The 20,549-nt window shown below is 39.9% G+C and overlaps 2 protein-coding genes across 3 annotated transcripts; one reads left to right on the forward strand and one right to left on the reverse strand.

Moving 5' to 3' along the window:
- Positions 1–3,764: 3,764 nt before the first annotated feature.
- On the forward strand, positions 3,765–9,977 carry faah2b (fatty acid amide hydrolase 2b). Of its 2 annotated transcripts, none has more exons than XM_020937779.2 (11): positions 3,765–4,100; positions 4,691–4,773; positions 4,871–5,007; positions 5,597–5,806; positions 6,111–6,230; positions 6,763–6,898; positions 7,563–7,680; positions 7,747–7,866; positions 8,192–8,303; positions 8,373–8,555; positions 9,129–9,977. In XM_020937779.2, the coding sequence occupies exons 1-11, from the start codon at positions 3,840–3,842 to the stop codon at positions 9,302–9,304; spliced, it is 1,656 nt and encodes a 551-aa protein (XP_020793438.1). In that variant the 5' UTR covers positions 3,765–3,839; the 3' UTR covers positions 9,305–9,977. The 2 variants fall into 2 exon arrangements, with proteins under 2 accessions (XP_020793438.1, XP_020793439.1); XM_020937780.2 differs by lacking the exon at positions 3,765–4,100 and adding an exon at positions 4,114–4,622.
- Positions 9,978–10,828: 851 nt separating this feature from the next.
- On the reverse strand, positions 10,829–19,948 carry nelfa (negative elongation factor complex member A). The gene is made up of 11 exons (XM_020937805.2): positions 19,663–19,948; positions 18,503–18,674; positions 18,253–18,414; positions 17,723–17,812; positions 17,528–17,655; positions 16,456–16,525; positions 16,283–16,371; positions 16,082–16,190; positions 14,081–14,403; positions 13,051–13,150; positions 10,829–12,465 (listed from the first exon to the last, which is right to left on the reverse strand). The coding sequence occupies exons 1-11, from the start codon at positions 19,870–19,872 to the stop codon at positions 12,281–12,283; spliced, it is 1,638 nt and encodes a 545-aa protein (XP_020793464.2). The 5' UTR covers positions 19,873–19,948; the 3' UTR covers positions 10,829–12,280.
- Positions 19,949–20,549: the final 601 nt, after the last annotated feature.

Raw genomic sequence — 20,549 nt, forward strand, 5'->3', positions numbered from 1 at the left:
CCTCTCCAGTGGGATCTGCAAACTCAATTACCTTTTGCATCAGATATCACCAGAGATTTCATTGACTAAATTGAAATCTGGATTATATTAGGAGGAGTGGGGGTAAGGTGGTCAAAAGTATCGAAAATCAGATACTAATTGATACTAAAACTAGTACAGAAACTGGTTTCTCATTTGAGCAGGTATCAGTACTAAAAAAAAGTTACAATTTGCAAAAATGAATCTTTCCTGAGTACGTTTAGAATGATCCTGAGCTGTATCAGAACAAGTATAAGACCACATAGACTAGTATATGTATATACATGGACCACAGATATAAGACCACATGGTAATATAAAACTAAGAACTATGAGTTAAAGGCCCTACATTTTGCAAAATTGACTCTTGTGAGTTTGAAACCATGTTATAATGTTGTGACCTCTTCAAAAACATACCTGGAGCTATGTTTTGTTTCATTCAAACATGTTTGAGTAATCCTTTATTATTATTCTGTCTACATCTCCAAAACTTAGAATGCTCTGTTCCACCTTGTGATGTCATGAAACAGTAGTTTTCAAGTTGACAGCTACTTTTTACCTTTAGTTCAGTGAAGTTTGGAGTTCCAGGACTGAAATTTGCCAAATGATTCTAGTGAAGATGACAATGGAGCACTTCCTGTATTACCACACAACATCACAAGGTGAAACAGAGTGTTTGAGTTAAACATGTTAAATGTTTATGTGTGAACCAACACAACACAACTCCGGGTACTTTATAACATAGATCAAAAAATAGTGTAATACGGGCCCTTTAATGTTGAAAATCACATTCTACTGTCTAAAGAGTATAGAGTCTATTCCTTAGTATTCAAATTGAGTTTGAAATTTTAGTATCATGATTCATGACAATGCTAGGTGAGAGGTTTTGTCTCGAATAACTTGTTTGCAAAGAGTGGTGGTTATGAGCTAATATAAAGCTTCGTGTTCATGGGGTGGATCCCATGATGAGAGACACAGGAAAGAAGATGGAAAAAGATCTCACCGCGCCTGCAGCCTCCTCTGTTAGTACGATTGACCTTGGTGTCTGAGCCTGAAGCACCAAACGCACAAAAGCATCTGTAAAACACGATGCAGCACATGTCACAGCTACTGTATCTCCAGATCAGGGGTCAAAGGTTAGTGGCATTTATGTACTGTGTTCAGGGGTAGGTAAAGTAGCCAAAAATTGTATTCAGGTGAGGAGTAGTGTTACTTCAAAATAATATTAGTAGTAGAAGTAGCAGAAGTACTAAGAAGTGGTCCAAGAAATTACTCAAGTAATAGTAAAACTTGAGAAGGGCCCATATTATGCTATTTTTACCTCCACCAAGGAGGTTATGTTTTTGCCGGCGTTTGTCTGTTTGTTTGTTTGTTTGTCTGTTAGCAACATAACTCAAAAAGTTATGGACCCATTTTGATGAAATTTTCAGGATTTGTTGGAAATGTGAAAAGGAAGAACTGATTTCATTTTGGGGGTGATCCGGAAGAAATCCTGGATTCTGGATCACTTTGAAATTTTAGTTAACATTGTGGTAAATGGGGCCAAAAATTTAGTTTCTCAATATCTCGGTTAATTATTGACCAAACCCCATGAAATTTGACTCAGGGATGGACAATGGGATCCTCTTTCATATTCCAAAGGCTGATCTGGATCTGATCCAGAAGACTGATTTTATCGCAATTTATATAAAAAATGGGGGTAGTCCTTGGCGGAGGTCTGTGCTCTCTGAGTGCTTTTCTAGTCTTAGCTATGTTGCTTCCTCATAAAAAACATAACTGGAGTTATGTTTTGTTTCATTCAGACATGTTTAACAAACAAACCCTGCAAATTTAGGCTGAGTTCTTCTCTCAAATGGAAAACACTCTGACACCTTGTGATGTCATGTGATAATACAGGAAGTGCTCCACTGTGTTTTTAAACTCCGTACACCTTCGCTAGAATCTTGTGGATCTTTTCAGCCCAGAAAATGAGAATTTCTACTGAACTAAAGTTAAAAGGCAGCTGTTAACTTGAAAACTGCCGCTTCATGACATCACAAGGTGGAACAGAGCATTTTGAGCTTCTGAGATGTAGACAAACTAATAATAATTAATTAAAATTTCTATTACTGTAACTTTGTGGAGGTGGCATTCTGTCTACATGATTCCATTGAAATACAAAGTTAAAAGTTATTTCTGAATATTTTCCATGAAGATAGATACATTGTATACCATACTCTGGAAAATTATTGACAAAAGAACATTTCCATGGAAACAAGCAGGTCAAATAAGAGTCAGATGTTAAAATGCAATAAACACAAAAAACTAAACAAAAAAACACTGTGACTTTAAGATGCCGCTGTATCCAGAACTGTACATGTAGTCCTATAATGTCCCAGGCCCCGTGCAAACTTTTGAACAGTTTTTCAGCTTATTCCTGCTTCGTCCTCTTGTTCCTACATGCCTGGCTCTCTCCATCAGTGAGACAGGTGTCAGCTTACAGGTGAGGAATGAGCCTCTCTATAGGCCTCTATAGGCTGGGCATCCTCTCACTCACATATACTTTAACACATGTACTTCATCACGTGTACTTTATAATGTCAGACTTTTTCAAGAAAGAAACGCCGCCTTCAAGTAACAAACAAAACAGAAAAGTCAAAGTAAGAATGCAGGAGCATGTGAAGGCTGGAACATGTGAAGACTGCACCATGAGACCGTTTCTGTTATGTGCAGTTGTTATAATACTGAAAACATGAGCAGAACTGAATGGACAATATGAACACAATGTGTTGAGTCATGTCTGTGGGTCCTGTACTGATCATAGATACAGTTTTACTGCCTTAGACACTGTCTACTGACTTTCTTTACATCTCAGGGCACATTTAAATATTTCCAACACTATTCACTATTATTACTATAGTGCATTTGTTTGTAAATAAAATTTTGAATTGTTATTTGTACATTTAGTGCAATATCTCTTATAATAATGTATTTCCTGTAGCTTTGGGGTGTCCAAACTATGATCCTTTTGCAGCAAGTTTAAAATCTTCTACTAGTACAATCCCAATAACAAAGATTTTGGTGTAGTATTTTAAACAATCAGATCAATGCAAAAAAAAAGATAGGATGTATAAATCACCAGCGTGTGACTGTCTATGTTATGTGTCAATATGTTATGTTAGAAAGCAATATAGGGTACGTGACCACGTGCCCACAAAATGGTGGAGAGTAGCCCCCTCACGTGACGGGTACAGAAGCAGCCATGGATCCTCCACTAACCCACTGACCTGCATTGCAGAGGCGCTTTTTCGCTTGGTGCGTGGTCTGTTTGCAGATTGGACGAGGGGGCCAAAGCGTGTCTAGTGCTGCCCCCTGCGGGCTTTCCGCTGTTATTGCACGCTAGCGCTCAATGGGCAGGCGTCTTTGATGTTTGATGGGGCTTGTTTTTCATTACCTGAAGCCAAGGTAATAAAGAGGGGTCATTTACCACCATATAAGCAGCGGTGAAACTATTTTAGAGACTCATCTATGTGATACACGAACAATATTAAAATACTATTTACTACTGGACCAGTGAACGTTATAAGAATGAGAAAGAATAACAGAGTTGCTTTCACTCATGGTTTCACTGGTGGAAGTTTGTAAAGCAATGGCGGGAGTAAAACCGGAAGTTGGACAAGAGTTTTCAGTGTGTTTTAATGATACATAAGAGATAAAACGCACGTGGTACCCACATTTGAGTTATAAAACTACATTTCAACAGTGTGTGCAACAGCCTACGAGATTAGGCCACACTGCCTAGTTTTGGGAAGCTTCCGGTTGTATGAGGGTGGATTCAGATCGATGGGAGGATTAGAGGCTGTACTTGAACTCTGCGTCAGGACCCAGCGAGAAAACGGACCAGTCGCAGAGGGAAACATGGCGCACAGTCTGGCGCAGCGGTTTGCAGAACTGCTGTACAAAGCGGTGATGGGGGCGATGCTCTGGCTCCTCTGTCTGCTCACACCGAAGAGTCCAGTGTCCGGTAAGAAGCTCCCGCCCGTGAGCCAGCCGCTGCTGCTGGAGTCCGCCACGCAGCTGGCGCGGAAGATCCGCCGGAGAGAGGTGAACCCACTGCCCCTTAGCGCGGGCACACAGCCTCCAAAAACATGTTTTTGAGCTCAAAAACCTGAAACTGTTTTATATTCTGCCAGAAAACTCGCCCCTATGCCTGTTTTAGGTCCTGACTGCATATGGACAAGGGACACAACTTTATTCCTTTATATAGGCCTCTATCATTACGATTATTAATATATTTTCTATTTTCAGCCATGCGGCGTCTCATTCCACAGGTATTTATATGCTGCGGCGCACATGCGCACTGCATTTTGTAGATTTCTTTTTCAATTAAAGTGTAAAATGACTGTCCAGGGCAGGTAACTTATTTTTATTCATTTGGACAACATTAAGGTTAAAACCACATAAACTATATCTGGCCTTTCTATTGCTGTTTCTGACAGATAATAGCTTCAGTTAAACTTCTGCTCAGTTAATAAACCATTAAATGGACGTTTTGCATAATGAAGGTGGCCTGTGCTGATGTCCTGAACACACGAGACTATACCTGTGGGAAACGTCTCTTTACGTGTAAATGGAACAGAGGATGGTACATTGTGCCTTCCAGAGATCAAGTTACACTGTTCTCTGTGTTGTAGGTGTCTAGTGTGGAGGTGGTGCAGGCTTACATCGACAGGATCCAAGAGGTCAACCCCCTGATCAACGCCATGGTACAAGACAGGTCAGAAGAGCTGTGAAACCTGACACTTTGTATTCTCAGCTCATGAATCTGACAGAAACATGAAGTTCAGTGATGTATTTACTGTGGTTTTGTGCAGGTTTTCTCTGGCACTCCAGGAGGCAGCGCAGGTGGACAAACTGATCGAGGAGGAGACTGGGGGAGAAGATGTGCTGGAGGACAGACTGCCCCTGCTCGGGGTGCCTCTCTCTGTCAAAGAGTCCTTTGCTGTTCAAGGTTTTTACCAAGGCCTTATATTAAAACAAACTAGAGTAGTTTTAAGTAAGTGAGCTATTATACTAACCCCTGTTAATAAATAAGTATAAGTTAGCATGTTCAGTGGTTACGTGGCTATGTGAAAAAAAATTAACTAAATAAGTAACCGAATATCTGTTATCTGGTCTCCACACATGCCATGGCAGATATCCCGAGTCAGACAGAGCAGTCATTATTTATATCCAAATACTGACATATTCACAGAACTTTTGTAGTAGTAAATACTATGGTTACAAGTATGAGCCTCATAAATAAGATTGTGAAACTCTTTTAATCCTATTGCTGCCCTTTACCCCTGAGTCTGATCTGTTATTCACAAACTGCAGTTTTAAGGTGGACTCATTTTGAAGGTCCTATATTACACAAAATTGACTCGTGTGAGCTTTACGCCAGAATAGAATCTTCTTACCTCATCAAAACATTTTCTGTTAAATGTGTGAATTAAACAAATGACAACTCTGGTTATGTTTTTAATGAGGAAAGAACATTAAATAACAACATGGGCCCTTTAACTTCAATATTTATTCTAACCCTTTTCTGTGTCCTATAGGTATGTCCCATACAGCAGGTTCACTGGCCAGAAGGGGCATACTGGCAACAGTGGACGCTCCAGCAGTGGCACAGCTGAAAAGGGCAGGTGCGATCCCACTGGGCGTCACCAATATCCCAGAGCAGTGCATGTGGATAGAGTCACACAACCACCTGTACGGCATGACCAGAAACCCATACAATCTGGACAGGATCGCAGGGGGCAGCTCAGGTTAGTCCTGCTACCAATCATATGGAGCTCCACAGTGATCACCTATCTCATGTGTAGAGAGAGGGGTGGGGTGTGGGAGGGTTTTGTTTTTGTCCTTTGTTGTGTATGTTTCATAAATGTTCAAATAAACATAAAAATCTAAAGATGCAAAAACTCAGCCAGGTTTGATCACAGCCTGTTGTCAGTGTAATTTCTCTCTTTCGTGACAAAAGCTGTGCATGGAAGAGGACATTTAGTTCAAACATGTTTATTACTCAGTATGTGTCTATGTTTGGAGTTATAAATTGTATTTTATGTCTTTCAGGAGGAGAGGGCAGTATTCTGGGAGCTGCTGGTTCGGTCATTGGAGTGGGTTCAGACATTGGCGGCAGTATTCGTTTTCCTTCTTTCTCTAATGGCATTTTTGGACATAAACCCACTCCAGGTTCAATTATGTCATATTAGTTAATCATTCAATTAACTTTATTTATCCCTTTGGGTAATATGCTGTACACGTGTTCTCCATTAAGGCTCATTTATGTTCTACTTTAGTACGTAAACCGATCCTTGCGTTTCAAGTGTAGTAACCATCACTGTTATGTATGCAATGTCAAGACTGTGTTCTGTTAAGCAACCACCAGAGGGGGCTAAAAGTCAATTTGAGAATTGACCTAAAAAGATGAAATAGAACAATGAATAAACAAACATGGAGGGACCCATGGCAGTTTTTAGATTGCATCTTCAAAAGAGTCATGAAAAAGTAGATGAAGGAAGGATTCAATTTTTTTCAACTGGTTCTAGTCACTTATCTTCCACTACAGAGCTGTGTTCACTACTGCCCCCAGTGGTCAGCTCATGTACTGCTCCTTTGCTAAGATTTCACATGCTCAGAGGAGATGGACAGAAGTCTCTTTGCATAAAACATAGAGCATAAATGAGCCTTTAATGATGTCACGACTGATGAGCTTTCCTTCCAGGGATTGTGTCAAATGACAACCAACTCCCCCCGTTCTCTGGCCGCCAGGAGGAGCTCTTGAGCACTGGCCCCATGTGCCGTTATGCAGAGGACCTCCTGCCCATGCTCAAGATCATGGCTGGAGCCAATGTTGACAAGTGAGAGCTCAAATGTGTACACAAGCAAATACATGCAAAAGAAACCATGCAAATAATATGTGTCTGGTGGCATACAGTATATTGTACTGTTGAAGTGGACAATAGTAAGATAAGGAGTACACTATCAGTCAGAAGTTTGAACACTCTTTTTCATTTTTGTTTCTTCTTTTTTTCCATGATTATTTATATTGTAGATTATCCCTGTAGGCATCAAACGTATGAATGAACACATAAAAATGTAGTAAGTAAATATGTATGAAAAATAACTCCAACGTTGTTTTTGTTCAAAATACACACACACAGGTTTGCAGTTTTGGCATTTCTTGACCCTGACAAGACACACCTGTGAAATAAAAAACATTTCAGGAGACTTTATGAAGCTCACTGAGAAAAGGCCAAGGGTTTACAATGCTGTGACTACTTTGAGAATTTAAATATAAAATATATTAAAAACTTTTTTCTTTGCTACATAATTCCATAGATATTGCTTCTTATATTTGATGTCTTACATATGTATCTAAAATGTAGAAAGTAATAAACAGAGAGAAGAAAAAAAATGAATGAATAGAATGAGAGGGTGTCCAAACTTTTTACTGGTAGTGTAAATTAGCAAAGTTTATTGAAATGTGTTTCTATAACTGTATTTTTTTTGGTTTGGCTCCAGGTTGTCTCTAAATGAAAAGGTTGATTTGAAGAAGCTGCGTTTCTTCACAGTCCCAGACTGTGGAGAAGCCCTCTTCACAAATCCAGTCAGTGAAGAACTAAAGCAGGCTCAGAGGAAGGTCTGTGGAATAACATTAAAAGTCTTATAGATTTTTGATTTCCGCTTATAAATCATATTTTTGGAGGTGGTAGAGCGACTCGAGGCGGATCTTGGAGTGAAGGTTGAAGAGGTTCATTTTCCAGATCTGAAACACTCCTATGACATGTGGTTCGTCAGCATGAGCCTCCCTGACCAAGAAGGCAAGGTGAGGATTGTGTCTACTCAAGTAGGCCCATCGACAGAAATTTGGGGGCCTGGGGCAAGAGATTCCAATTCTGGGCTCCTAAGACCCTGGGGCCCAGCGCAACAGACTTCTTTGTCCCTCTCGTCACCTGCCCTGACTCCAGTACTGCTCTAGTCTGCAGCCAGTGTGAACAGAGCTGTCATACATTGAAAAAGCTGTTTTACATTGAAAAACTGTCACCCCTCACTCTGTAACTGTTGCTGTGAGATTAATTTAACTGTTACTCTCCCTTAGTCCACTTCATTAAACAGTCTATGATACTAACAAAGAATTTCTAACAAAACAGTTGCCAGACAGCTTTGAGAAGTTGCTTGGTGAACCAGGACCTCCAGTGTGGCCACTTTGGGAGCTTCTCAAGGCAATGGTGGGGAAATCCGATCACACAATTCCTGCAATCTGTAAGAGTATTTTCAGATCTATACTGTGTACAGATGAAACTGTAGCTAATAACATGTATCTGCCCCCAGTCTATGCACTCTTATCCAAGATGACCAGCCCTCCTCTCTCTGCCCTGAAGATTAGAGAGAAACTACAGGAGGACTTTGACCAGCTCCTTGGCACCGATGGAGTTTTACTGTACCCAACCTTCACCAAAGTGGCCCCCAAACACCACCATCCCCTCTTCGCATTCTATGATCTTATTTACACCGGTATATTACACAAAACTGGCTCTAGTGAGCTTTAAGTCATGTTATAATGTTCATCAAAAACATACCTGGAGTTGTGTTTTGTTTCATTCACACATGTTTAAGTCATCCTTAATAATAATAATAATAATAATCATAATAACAATAACAATAATAATAATAATAGTCTGTTTACATCTCCAAAGCTCAAAATGCTCTGTTCCACCTTGCAATGTGATGTAGTGGTAGTTTTCAAGTTTCAACAGCTACCTTTTGCCATTTGTTCAGTAGAGATTCCAGGGCTAAAATTATCCTAACGATTCTAGTGAAGGTGTATGGAGTTTAAAAACATGGTGGACACTTCTAGTATATTACCACATGACATCACATGGTGTTATCCATCTGAGAGAAAACTCAACCTAAATATGTAGGGTTTCTGTGTTAAACGTGTGAATGAAACAAAACACAACTTCAGGTATGTTTCTAATGAGAAAACAGCATTATAACATAGATCAGAAAGTAGCATAATATGGGCCCTTTAACAATACATAATGAAACCTGCTGTTTTTTTTATCCATCTCATGTTTTGTTTTACAGCCATCTTCAATGTTCTGGGTCTGCCCGTAACTCAGTGCCCTCTGGGGCTGAACGAGGAGGGGCTGCCTCTGGGGGTGCAGGTGGTGGCGGGGAAGCTACAAGACCACCTGACAATCCAGATGGCCGTGTATCTGGAGAAGGCTTTTGGAGGCTGGAGGGACCCTGGGGCCAACTAAACACAGTGTAAAGAAGTCACAGCCACAGGGCATCATTTTTGTAATCCTCACTACACTTACCTGCACAGAAACAGGCCTGCTACTGTTATAAGAGGATTTCTCTGACTGGACGGGGTGTAATTCAGATTTCTCAGAGATTAGAACTGGAGAACTCTTGTCAGTAGGGATGTAAACCAGCCAGCATTGGACCCTCTACCTATTCATTTATATTAGAAGGGGTCTTCTTGTAAGGCTTCATGCCCTGGGCCCCCAGATTTCTGTCGATGGGCCTGGATATAATGATACCCAAATATCGGTACGATATTTATTGCAATACTTTGGCAAGGCTAATAGAATTGTAGATGCATTGTTTGTTGGATTGTTACATCGTTATGTGTCAGTATTTTTAACCTGGGACTGGTTCTCTGGAGAAATCTCTTTATAATTGGACAAGTGTACTCTTATTAGTGGTGTAGGTAACTGTAGTGACTGTTGAAAAGGCCATGACATTTTATCCAATCCTTATTCTTCCAAGGTTTATTTTTATAGCCTGTTCTGCACAAACACAAACCGTTTAAGCTAAACTGAAAGGTGGGTTTAGAGACGAACATAAAATGTGTTTATGTTCAAATTTGCTTTGGACCTGTGTACCCCATTTATATTTTAATACATTAAAAAAAAAATCATACTGTTACTTATTTAGATTTTTCTTTCAACCATTTTAGCCATTAATATTTTGGTGTGCAACCTGGTAGACTGCACCATTTTTAAAACTTAATAAAATCTTATAATGGACTCGAAGGGGGCAGGTTAAAAAAAAGACCAAAAAATATATAACTGATATTCAACCCTTTCAGGCTCTAATAAGTCACACATAACTGACAGTAGGTGAAAGAATAATTTTTTTGCCACATTCAAATGCAACTTTAGATTTAAAAGTATAATTTTGGGGCTTTAAAAGGTGCAGCATGTGGCCTCTGTTTTCCAAAAAAAAGGTACTATTCACAACTGAACTGAGTTGTCATTGGCTACATTTACACACACACCAAAATGTGATTATCTGACACTGGAGATATCAGATTACAAAAATGTAAACAGTAGCATTTGATGTGTCTGATTTCTTTCGGACTGTACAAAATATTGCAAAGACAAAAATGTTAGAAGGTTGAAAGAGTTCATGTGATTTTGAGTACAACAAATTTTAAATGATCAGATTTTTTTTTCTAAAACACAATGACCGCAAAACAATCAGATTTCCCTCATTAGTATGTCAATTAAATAATCTTAAAGGTCTAGAGCAAGGTCTGTGCATGTCAAAAGCCAGTGTGAAGGCAAGAAAAAGGAACTAAAGCAACTTGCAGCATTTCAAATATCTAATTATTATTTTTTCTTTACTACATAATTCCTTACCAGCATCTTGCTTAAAGTAGTAAATAAAGAAAAAAAAAAAAAACATTGAATGAAAGCGTATGTACAAATATTTGACTGGTAATATAAATCTATAGAGGCCCACGTTAATAGTAAGAATTATGTGTGGAAGTGAAGTCCCTTTATAATCCCGAAAGATTTCAGCAGTTTCTGGTTTATTTGTATAAGAGTAAAGAACATGGTCTGGAGTCTGTCTTTTTATTTTCATACCTTCTTTAAAAGGGAAGATTCCATAAACATTTATCAAAAGTCTCCAGTCACCAAGTTAGTTTTACAAGTCCTTTTCTTTTGAGCGTGCCCATGTTTTTGAATACCATTTGAGGACAACTCGTTAGACAGCTCTTTTGTAGTTGTATTCAATAGAGTCCACATCTTCAGGTGCAGTAAACTTCTCTGCACCTGACCACCTTTAGGACCCAGAGGCCATTTAAAAACAAACAATAAAAAGGTAGAAAGAAACAACCAAAGACACAGTCCAGCATTTTGGCAGCTGTACAAGAAAAAGGGAGGCTTGCTCTCTCGATTGCCCTACCAGAGAAGCTTTTGGCTGAACGTGAAGGGTACTTTTGTGTATTCCAAAAGCATTCATTTTGTCTTCTTTTGTACATAAATTTCTTGGCTTCTTTTTAAAGACAATACAGTAGGAGATACATTTACCTTGTTGACATGTTTCTTAACAAGGTAAATACGTCTCCTACTATATTATTCTACCCTGCCATCTTAAGTCTCTAAACACACCTAAACCACGCTTTCTTGTGGTGGCACTTCTGGTTAAGACTTAGATCCCATGTCAATGGAAAATTTGGGAAAGGTTTTGCAGCTAAAATATGACAAACTAGGTTCATTTGTGTAAAATGTTCAATTTTCATGTACATCAAGAAGTGAACACCACACCAATTCTCCAGGGGGCCTTAAAACAGCTTTATAGTCTGTATTGAAATTTGCTGCAGCATACAAAATAATACAACCCAAATGATGGTGGTGGTGCCCACACCAACGTCCGGAATACGGTGAATTGTCTTTAAAGGCTCTATAATACGCAAAATTCACTCTTGTGAACTTTAAGCCATGTTATAATTTTGTTACCGCCTCAAAAATGTACCTGGAGTTTTGTTTCATTCATATGTTTGAGTAATCCTGCATTTTCAGTCTGTCTACATCTCCAAAGCGCAAAATGCTCTGTTCTTTTAGCGGCTACCATTTATCATTTGTTGAGTGGAGATTGGCAATTCCAGGATTGAAATTATCAGAATGTTTCTAGTGAAGGTGTATGGAGTTTAAAAACACAGTGGAGCACTTCCTGTATTACCACATGACATCACAAGCATCACAAAAGAATTTTTCTCTTTGAGGGAAGAACTTAGCCTAAACATGCAGGGTTTGTGTGTTAAACATGTGAATGAAACAAAACAACACAGGATATGTTTTTGATGAGGAAACAACATTATAACATAGGTCAGAACATAGAGTAATATGGACTCTTTAAAAAGAACCCAAGAAATTGAAGGTACTTGTGTGTATGTGATGTACTGTGTGAGTGGGCTTGGGGGTGATACGGGTTAGAAGTGCTCAGGAGGTGTTGGTAATGGGCTTGTATTTCTTGAGTCTGGTCCACTGTCCTGTTGAGTAGTTCATTTCGAACACAGTGTCCACTAACATGGTGGTGCTGCCTGTGCCATCGGCTTTGGGCAGGACCTCTGTGTGCTCGCTCAGTTTGATCTGGATGATGTCCCCCTGCTCCGGGCACGGGTTCTCTGCAAAACCACAAAGAACATGAGTTTTCTGTCTGAACCACATACACATACTACACACTACATACATTAAAGTGCAGCTAGTCTTCAAATTTTAACAAGAATTTTGCATTTACTCAACCACATCGCGCTGTAAAGTAGTGTTGTCATGATACTAAAATGTCAAACTTGATTTTGATATGGACTGAATCGATACTTACTAAAACACCACGATGATAAAAAATATATATAATTTTAAGACAACAGAATGTGATTTTCAACATTAAATCATAGCACTTTCTTTTGTATTACCACTGGTGTTATATCTGTGTAATCCCTCAGTCGTCCAGGTCGGTTCCACAGTGGTCCATGGGCATATACTTGTCTATGTGCTCTTATACAGCCCAAGATCCTTCTAAAGCTATTCAGGAAAAGTCCTGTGAGTGTGACTTTTTTAGTATCGACACTTGCTTGAATAAGTACCAAGTTTCAATAATAGTTTTAGTATCGGTTATTATCTGATTTCTGATACTTTTGACAACCCTACTGTAAAGAATAACAGCAGGTAAAATGCTTGCCATGTGCCATTACCCGTAAAACCAAACATACCTCTGGATCCTGCCATGAAGCCTAGAATGAGCGCCTTCTCCGGTCTCGTGACCTTGTTGGCCGTTTTGAACATCTCCTGAGCGGCATACATCTGGTCTCTCTGTGGACAGGCAAATGAGAGGTTAATTTACATAACCGCAAAAGAGACAGAAATCAAGCTGAAATAGAGCTGTAATGTGAGGTCACTTTCGGGTCCATGAGCTGATTTCCTCTTTTTTAAGCAACAACACATCTCATGGTAAAAAGAGATTGTTTAAAGCCAAAAAGGTTATAGGCATTTATTTACGACCTGCAGTTATGTTATGTTAGATAGTTCCTACATTTAGGGATGTACCGATATCTATACTATAGCTTTAAGCATCTGCCAATACCTGATATTAACAGATACCAGGGCAGACACTGAAAACAGCATAATTTCCTCTAAATAAAAAAAAAACTGAAAACTGATTAAAATGTTATACAGCTACCATTTATCTGTCAAGTAACTATAGAACAACTTTGTATACAAATACAAGCATTATGAGACTTTCTGGGTCAACTACAACCTGGAAATAGTTTTATATGTCCAACCAAGATATCGGCTGAATCAGTATTTGGAAGCACATATCTGATGCAGTAATTTTTTCCAGTATCTGCGCTGATATTCAATACCAGTATCAGATCGGTGCATTCCTAATTACATTATTTACATATTTAATTCAATCTGTGGTTAAAATAAGCATTTGAAAGGTAACTGTCTCTTGTTTGAGGAGTAAAGAACAAAAGAAAAGCTAGAAATCAATGGTGAAGCCTGGACTTGGAACTGACATCATCACTTAAAAGTGCCTTGTGTAACTTTTCTGGTGAAGTCAAATGCTTTTCTCCATGGAGATGTTATTACTTTGTCTGGAATGTTTTACAGTATAGTTTTAAACATGTCTATCTTCATTGAGACCAAACCAGACCAAGTTACAGGTCAGATCTGTGGAAAGGCAAGCGGGTGTCGGACCCTCCACCAGAAGAGTTACACAGTGCAACCCCATAGCTTTACCGTGAGCGACAGGTTCTTTTTGGGCTGGGGCTGTTGGGGTGCGGAGGTAGGCGTGGGGGTCTGTGGCGTGCTGGGAGGCTGGGTGGGGGTCTCGGGCTGGCTGGCTGTAGCTGCTGCTGGGGGTCCGTTGTTGGCAGGCGTGGAAGTGGGCGTGCTGGGGGAGGTGGGTGTGGCTGGGTTGGCGGTGGTCCCTGCATTGTACATGGGGGTCCTCTGTTTGTACTGGCCCGGGAGTGTGGCGTTGGCCCCGGTGCCTGCTGTGGCCGGCTCCTCCGGTTGGCGAGCCGACTGTAGCGTTTCCCGCCCTGAACCGCCCGCGTTTGCTATGGTGACCGATAAAGAAGGAAACAGTTAGTACTTTCAAACACTTTTTGTACTGCATCAAGAAAGTGTTAATGAACATACTAGAACAGACCTTTTAAACGTTGGAGAAAACTAGAAATGTCAAGAACTCAGAATTAATAGATCTTTAGAATTTAAAATGTAACCTATAATTTATAAAAATCTCATAAGGGAAAATCTCCAGATAATTGTTGTCATGATAACATTTCAAATTATTTCAATATTGAGGAATAGCCTTGATACTCAACACTGGTTCAGAGGTCACAATGATAATTAAAAAAAACTAGGCAATAGAATATTGCCTAGGTTGTGGCAGTGGTGGTGCTGTCAATGGGGCTGACTCGTTGGCTGGTTCTCTGTTTGGTGCAGTAGGGATGCTTCTCCCATTTCTCTTTTCTCTCACTGCATGCACAGGACCCTGTCCAGGCCGGTGCCTCAGAGCGTGGAGGAGGTTTTCCATCAACACTCTCACTCCACCTCTGCTTAGGTGTGGGCCATTTGCCTCAAACAGGTCCTTCCGTTTCCAAAAAAGATCAAAGTTCTCAATGTAGTGCAATCCTCTGGCCGCACACACGTTCAGCAGCCACGTGTTCAGCTGAAACAGTCAGGTAAATTTGTTCCTGTTCCTTAGGTCTATGTTGGGAAGAGGTCCACTGATAAATGTCTTAACCTCCACTTTATTAAGCTCTTCGAATAATTTTGTGAAATCCCCTTTCAAGACTTCACTCTGTTCCATTCTGATGTCCACTGCATCCACATGCACAATCAGCTGTTTAACCCCTTGGTGTGTTGACAAAACTTTTGGTAGGAGTTTTGTTATCTCAGAAACAGTGTAGGTCGGGTAGCAGCATGTTAGGATTTCTCTGTGACTCACACCACTGATAGCCCCGTCTCCTAGCAGCAACGTATCTCTGACCTTGACGTTTGGCACAGATTCCCGGTATGCCTGCACTCTTTTGCCAAGTTTATTGTTCTTGTTTGGTGATGACAATACATTATCCGTTTGTACGTTAACATCAGTCTGTGACAGTGGTGAAAATCTGTTTGTTAGCTTTATTGTGGGTGATATAACGATATTAGCATTGTCTTTTATCACTCGCTGCGCTGGCTTAGCATTTTGGTCTGTACCAAGTTTTGGAAAAGACACAGTATCACTCAGGTTTAAGTTGAAAGAATTTTCACCCTCTTCTCTGGAAGTAACTGTAGGTTGCTCACCACTGGAAGTCACTGGTAGCGTCTGATGAAGTCCTTTTTCAGTTTCTAAAGCAAATATCCGTGCTTGTAGCTCATAAATTTCTTTTTGATAGTTCCGACAGCGCTCACAGATAGAATTACCTTGGTTTCTTCTCCCCGACATGTTGCTGGCTGATCAGATGATTTGTTAAAAAATGTAAAAATTGTTTAAAAGTATTAATTTACTAAAAAGGAAATAAAAAATAGACACATTATAGGTAAACTGATTAAAAAGCAAAAACAGCAGGAGCAAGCAAGGATAGCGTCCGCACTCTTCAGAAGCAGGAAGTATAAAGTAATACAACTTAAGATAATTAATTAACTAATTAATTAATAAGTATCTAGTTGCAATACTTGTTTCAGTATTAATTAATATCTGATTTTTTGATACTTTGGACAGCCCTATCACAGACAGGCTGCTCTCACCTGGCTGTGCCTCAGAGCTGGGGATATAAGAGGAAGAGGGCACCATGCTGGGAGTAGCTGGTAAATAACTTGTTGACGGTAGTGGATTCTCGTTCAATGCCCCCAGTTTCTGAAACAAACCAAGAAAAGCATATTTAAGTCAAAATGTTAGAATCTTTTATCTTTACTAAGGCAATGTACACATAGATGTTTTCTACAAACCTGCGCCGAAACAAGTCCAGCAGCGTAATCTGGAGTCGTGTTTTCAACTACTGCTTCTTCTTTGGCTGCTTTCTCCCCAGTCTCGGTTTCTATCCACACCAAAATGTAAGAATTAAGTTTATGAAATCAATCCGATGTACAGCTGTATAAATATTCACAAAATGGTAATGTACCCAATGTCTTTCTTCTCCTTTTAGCTTCCCGTCCAGCTCCCACCATATCCAGCTCAGAAATATCCAAAAGCTAAACAACAACAAAAGCAGGATTATTTTACTCCAATGACTTGTTACCAGAGTTTTTCAGAAATTTCCTAGGAATGAGTGATATAGCTGTTCCAGTAACAGGTGATAAAGATTCAGTGATGAACAGCCGATATTGATATTTAATGCTGATATTTTTGGTGCTGCTCAATTCTTTGTGTGCGACTAAAATAGAAATAGAAGAGTTATATGGCTTAAAGGTTGTATAGAAGATTTTCCAAGGAAAGAGAAATGCAGTGACTGTTTGTCCTTTTTTAAATGTTGCGCTTCGCACCTTTTCCCCTTCTCTTCTTCTTTTAGCAACGTCAAAAACTGACTTTCTTTTGCGGTGAACCGGTCGTGAATTCTTCTCTGCCATTAAAACAAAATTTGTGCAAACTGAGAGCTACAGTTCAAAAAAGACGCCAAGAACCGCGAACATAAACCACACAATCCCAGCGCGTTGGCAAGTCAGCAACGCTAGAAACGTAGGGAATTTGATTGACAACCTAACAGCCAATAGATAAAGAGGTAGCCTTGTTATCTATTGGCTTGATGTTTATCTGCCCTCACTACGTCCACAGCTGATGAATTTTCTTTTTTTTTTTTTTTTTGGTCATCATAATTACAAGGCTGCTTCTTCTTTATAATTCTATTTTGAACTTTCATTGACAATTTGAAAAAATATTTTTTTAAATCCTCCATACAACCTTTAATGTTTACACAAACACACATAAACACATATAGGTATAAGCTCAAATTGATATTGATATTTGTCCATCCCAAAGATTTACAACAAGAATAAAAAGCCCAGCATACAAGTTATGAGGAAAAAACAATTCCAAATATATACAGTGAGTGTATTTTCTGTCTTTGCTCATTTACAGTATAAATAAAACAATCATGCTCTCACAGTATAAACATCGTCTCAAATGATAATATTTCCATCATGTAAGTTAAGTCATAGGGAAAGTAGCATATGATAATAATAAAGCATCCACTTTACCTTGACTCCTCTCTCTTTGCGGAGAGGTGTGCGAGCAGGAGCTATAGGTGTGCGATTACTGGGAGGACTGAACATACTGGGGGCGGTGGGACTTCGAAATGGGGCTTTGGGAATCCCCTTAAGAGGAGCTAAAAAGAATAGCAGACAATATTAAAACAAGAATGAAGAATTGGAGACCTAGAAGAGCAGACTCACTTGTATTGTCAATCTTCTTAACCAAACCTCTCCCTTTGGCATGAAAAGGCACTCCGGCTGTCTTTTTTAACTGCTGAGCTGTCTCTGTGGCTGCAACAAGTGAAAACAAATGCTAAAGTTTTTAAGTATTTGAACTTAAAAGGTGCACTTTATAACGTTTTGGGGGTCTGACACCTGCTTGTTTCTATGAATATCTCATTCCATAGCCTTTAATGTTCCACAGTATGATATTAAACAGCTCTACCTAACATATGTTCAATTGCAGATGGTTTTATAGCTCAAAAATACATAGAAAAACAGGCATTCTGACTGTGAGCGGGGTTGTCTCTCCACAGATCTGACCTGTAACTTTGTCTAGTTTGGTCTCCACGAAGATAGAAAGGTTTAATGCCATACTGTGAAACTTTCCAGACAAAATAACATTTCCATGGACAAAATAATTTGATGGGCCCTCAGAAAAGTCACACAATGCACAATGCAATGCAGTGTGATGAACCTTATTACTGTGTTATTCATTTTTTGTGACTTACATTTTTGCAGCAGTTCTGCTCTCAGCGTTGCACTTTTGGGTTTTCGTTTGAGTTGGAAATGTTTGACAGGTGGTGTCAAAGGTCCCACCAGTGTGGTTAAGGCGCTCTTGTTTAGGTACTGGCATTCAAGAGGAAGCATAGACGAAGCCTCACACTCACTCACTACAGATTAAAAAATACAATTCAACTCACAGTTTACAGGTTTCTAAATGGAACTTGTGTTGAGTCCTGCTGTAATACTGTTGTTTACCTTTTTCCCTGAGCTCTCCAAGGATATCCTGAACATTTGGGTTTTGCTCTTCCAAGTCCAAGTTTAAAGAGCCCGTCTCTGGGAAGGATTTGAGGATGTCTGCAACCATCAGCACCCAGGGCTCTGAATCCACCGTGGCCAACTGGATTATCTCAGACAGAGCTTCTTTCATCTAGAAGGCAAAACGACAACTGTATGAGAAATATTAAGAGCTGTTGCATTAAGTTATATTCTACTATTGCTGCCCAGATTATTAATTTATGTATCAACTGCTTTTTCTCAATCACAAATCTGATCACACTGCACAGCCCTGTACCAAACATGAACTTAACAAGTCTTTAAAGGGCCCGTATTACGCCGTTTTCTGATCTGTGTTATAATGTTGTTTCCTCATCAACGCAAACCTGGAGTTGTGTTATATTTCATTCACACATGATGAACACACTAACCCTGGATGTTTAGGCTGAGAGTTCTTCTCTTAAAAAGAAACCAGACCTTGTGATGTCAAAATGGAAATACAAGAAGTGCCCCACTGTGTTTTCAAACTCCATACACCTTCACTAGAATCATTTGGATGACTTCATAGCTGGTATTGTCAATCTCTACTAGACTAAAGGTAACATGCAGCTGTTAACTTGAAAACTACCACTACATGACATCACAAGGTGGAACATCAAAAGGACAAAATAGCCACAGCATTAGCTCCTGCACAGTGAGGATTTAAATGCATGTGGTTAACAGGTGATTTCAGTGACAGTAGTCCCGCCCACAGCGGACTCAATCCGCGGTGTTGAGCCCGTCCCACCATAATGTCTGACACAGATCTGCGAGGCTAATGCACCCGCTGCAGCTGCGGGACCTCCAGTGTTTTCTCCTTGTGTCAGAAACCGCTCTTCGCGCAAGAAAAACCGCTGCAGCCGTGCGTCCGTGTGAGGAACGTTTACACGAGAAGATTAACGTTAGAGCCTGAAATTACACCAGCTACGATAACGCAGTAAACCATCTTACCGCCAAATTTAACATTAGCGAACAAGTAGCACCGGACTGTTACAGTACAGTACCCACGCCATGGACCAAAATACTCCAACTTTTACTCATTAAAGTGCGATTTTACGGAGTACGGGCTAAGCTACACGCTAGGGGCTAACACAGCGACCGACCTCGTCCACGGTGCGCCGGGGAAGATGCAGCATCCCGAGTAGAAGTTTTAGCTTCACGGGCGGCGACAGACTCGAAAAGCACAGTCGTATGTTGTCGATTACAGACACTGTGAGGAGAGAGGCAATGCTCGGGGGCGTCCAAAGCTCGTCTGTAGATCCCAATTTGTTGTGAAGCCACAGGCCGGTGTCGCTGTCCTTCATCGACGCCATCTTGGAAAAAGAAGTGTTTTGAGTTCGGGCATTTTAACAGGCTACCTAAGAAAACAGAGGCAAGGACCCGCCCACAGGAGCCAACTACATGTCAACACACCTTTATCGGAGTATTCATGCGGTTATTATATGCAAAGTTAATGTGCACAACTGTGTAAAGTACTAAATAAACTGAAAAGGTAATTGGCCTGATGAAAACATGCGTTTTGAGACACTGATCAGTGTCTCGACACATGTGACAGTGAAACCCAGGATTAACAGTCTGTTCAGTGTTCTTTCCCTCTAAATATTCAGTTTGTATTTTGTGGGTATCTTGCATGTTCTTCCGTACCTGACTGCTGAGGTTTTCCCCAACAATAAAAAATTCATCAAAATCATCAAAAAAAAAAAATCTGGATTGCAGTGTTATTATTGTATTCTTCTCTTACATGTATAATACAGGGGGGACAATAATTCCACATTTTATGAATGTATTCTGAAAAGCATCAGCTTTTATTTTGAAACGTATCTTGCATGTTCTTCCGTACCTGACTGCTGAGGTTTTCCCCAACAATAAAAAATGCATCAAAATCATCCAAAAAAATCTGGATTGCAGTGTTATTATTGTATTCTTCTCTTACATGTATAATACAGGGGGGACAATAATTCCACATTTTATGAATGTATTCTGAAAAGCA

Source organism: Boleophthalmus pectinirostris, unplaced genomic scaffold (assembly GCF_026225935.1).
Source record: "Boleophthalmus pectinirostris isolate CB_2022bp ecotype Guang Dong unplaced genomic scaffold, ASM2622593v1 HiC_scaffold_20, whole genome shotgun sequence".
NCBI classification, from domain to species: domain Eukaryota; kingdom Metazoa; phylum Chordata; class Actinopteri; order Gobiiformes; family Gobiidae; genus Boleophthalmus; species Boleophthalmus pectinirostris.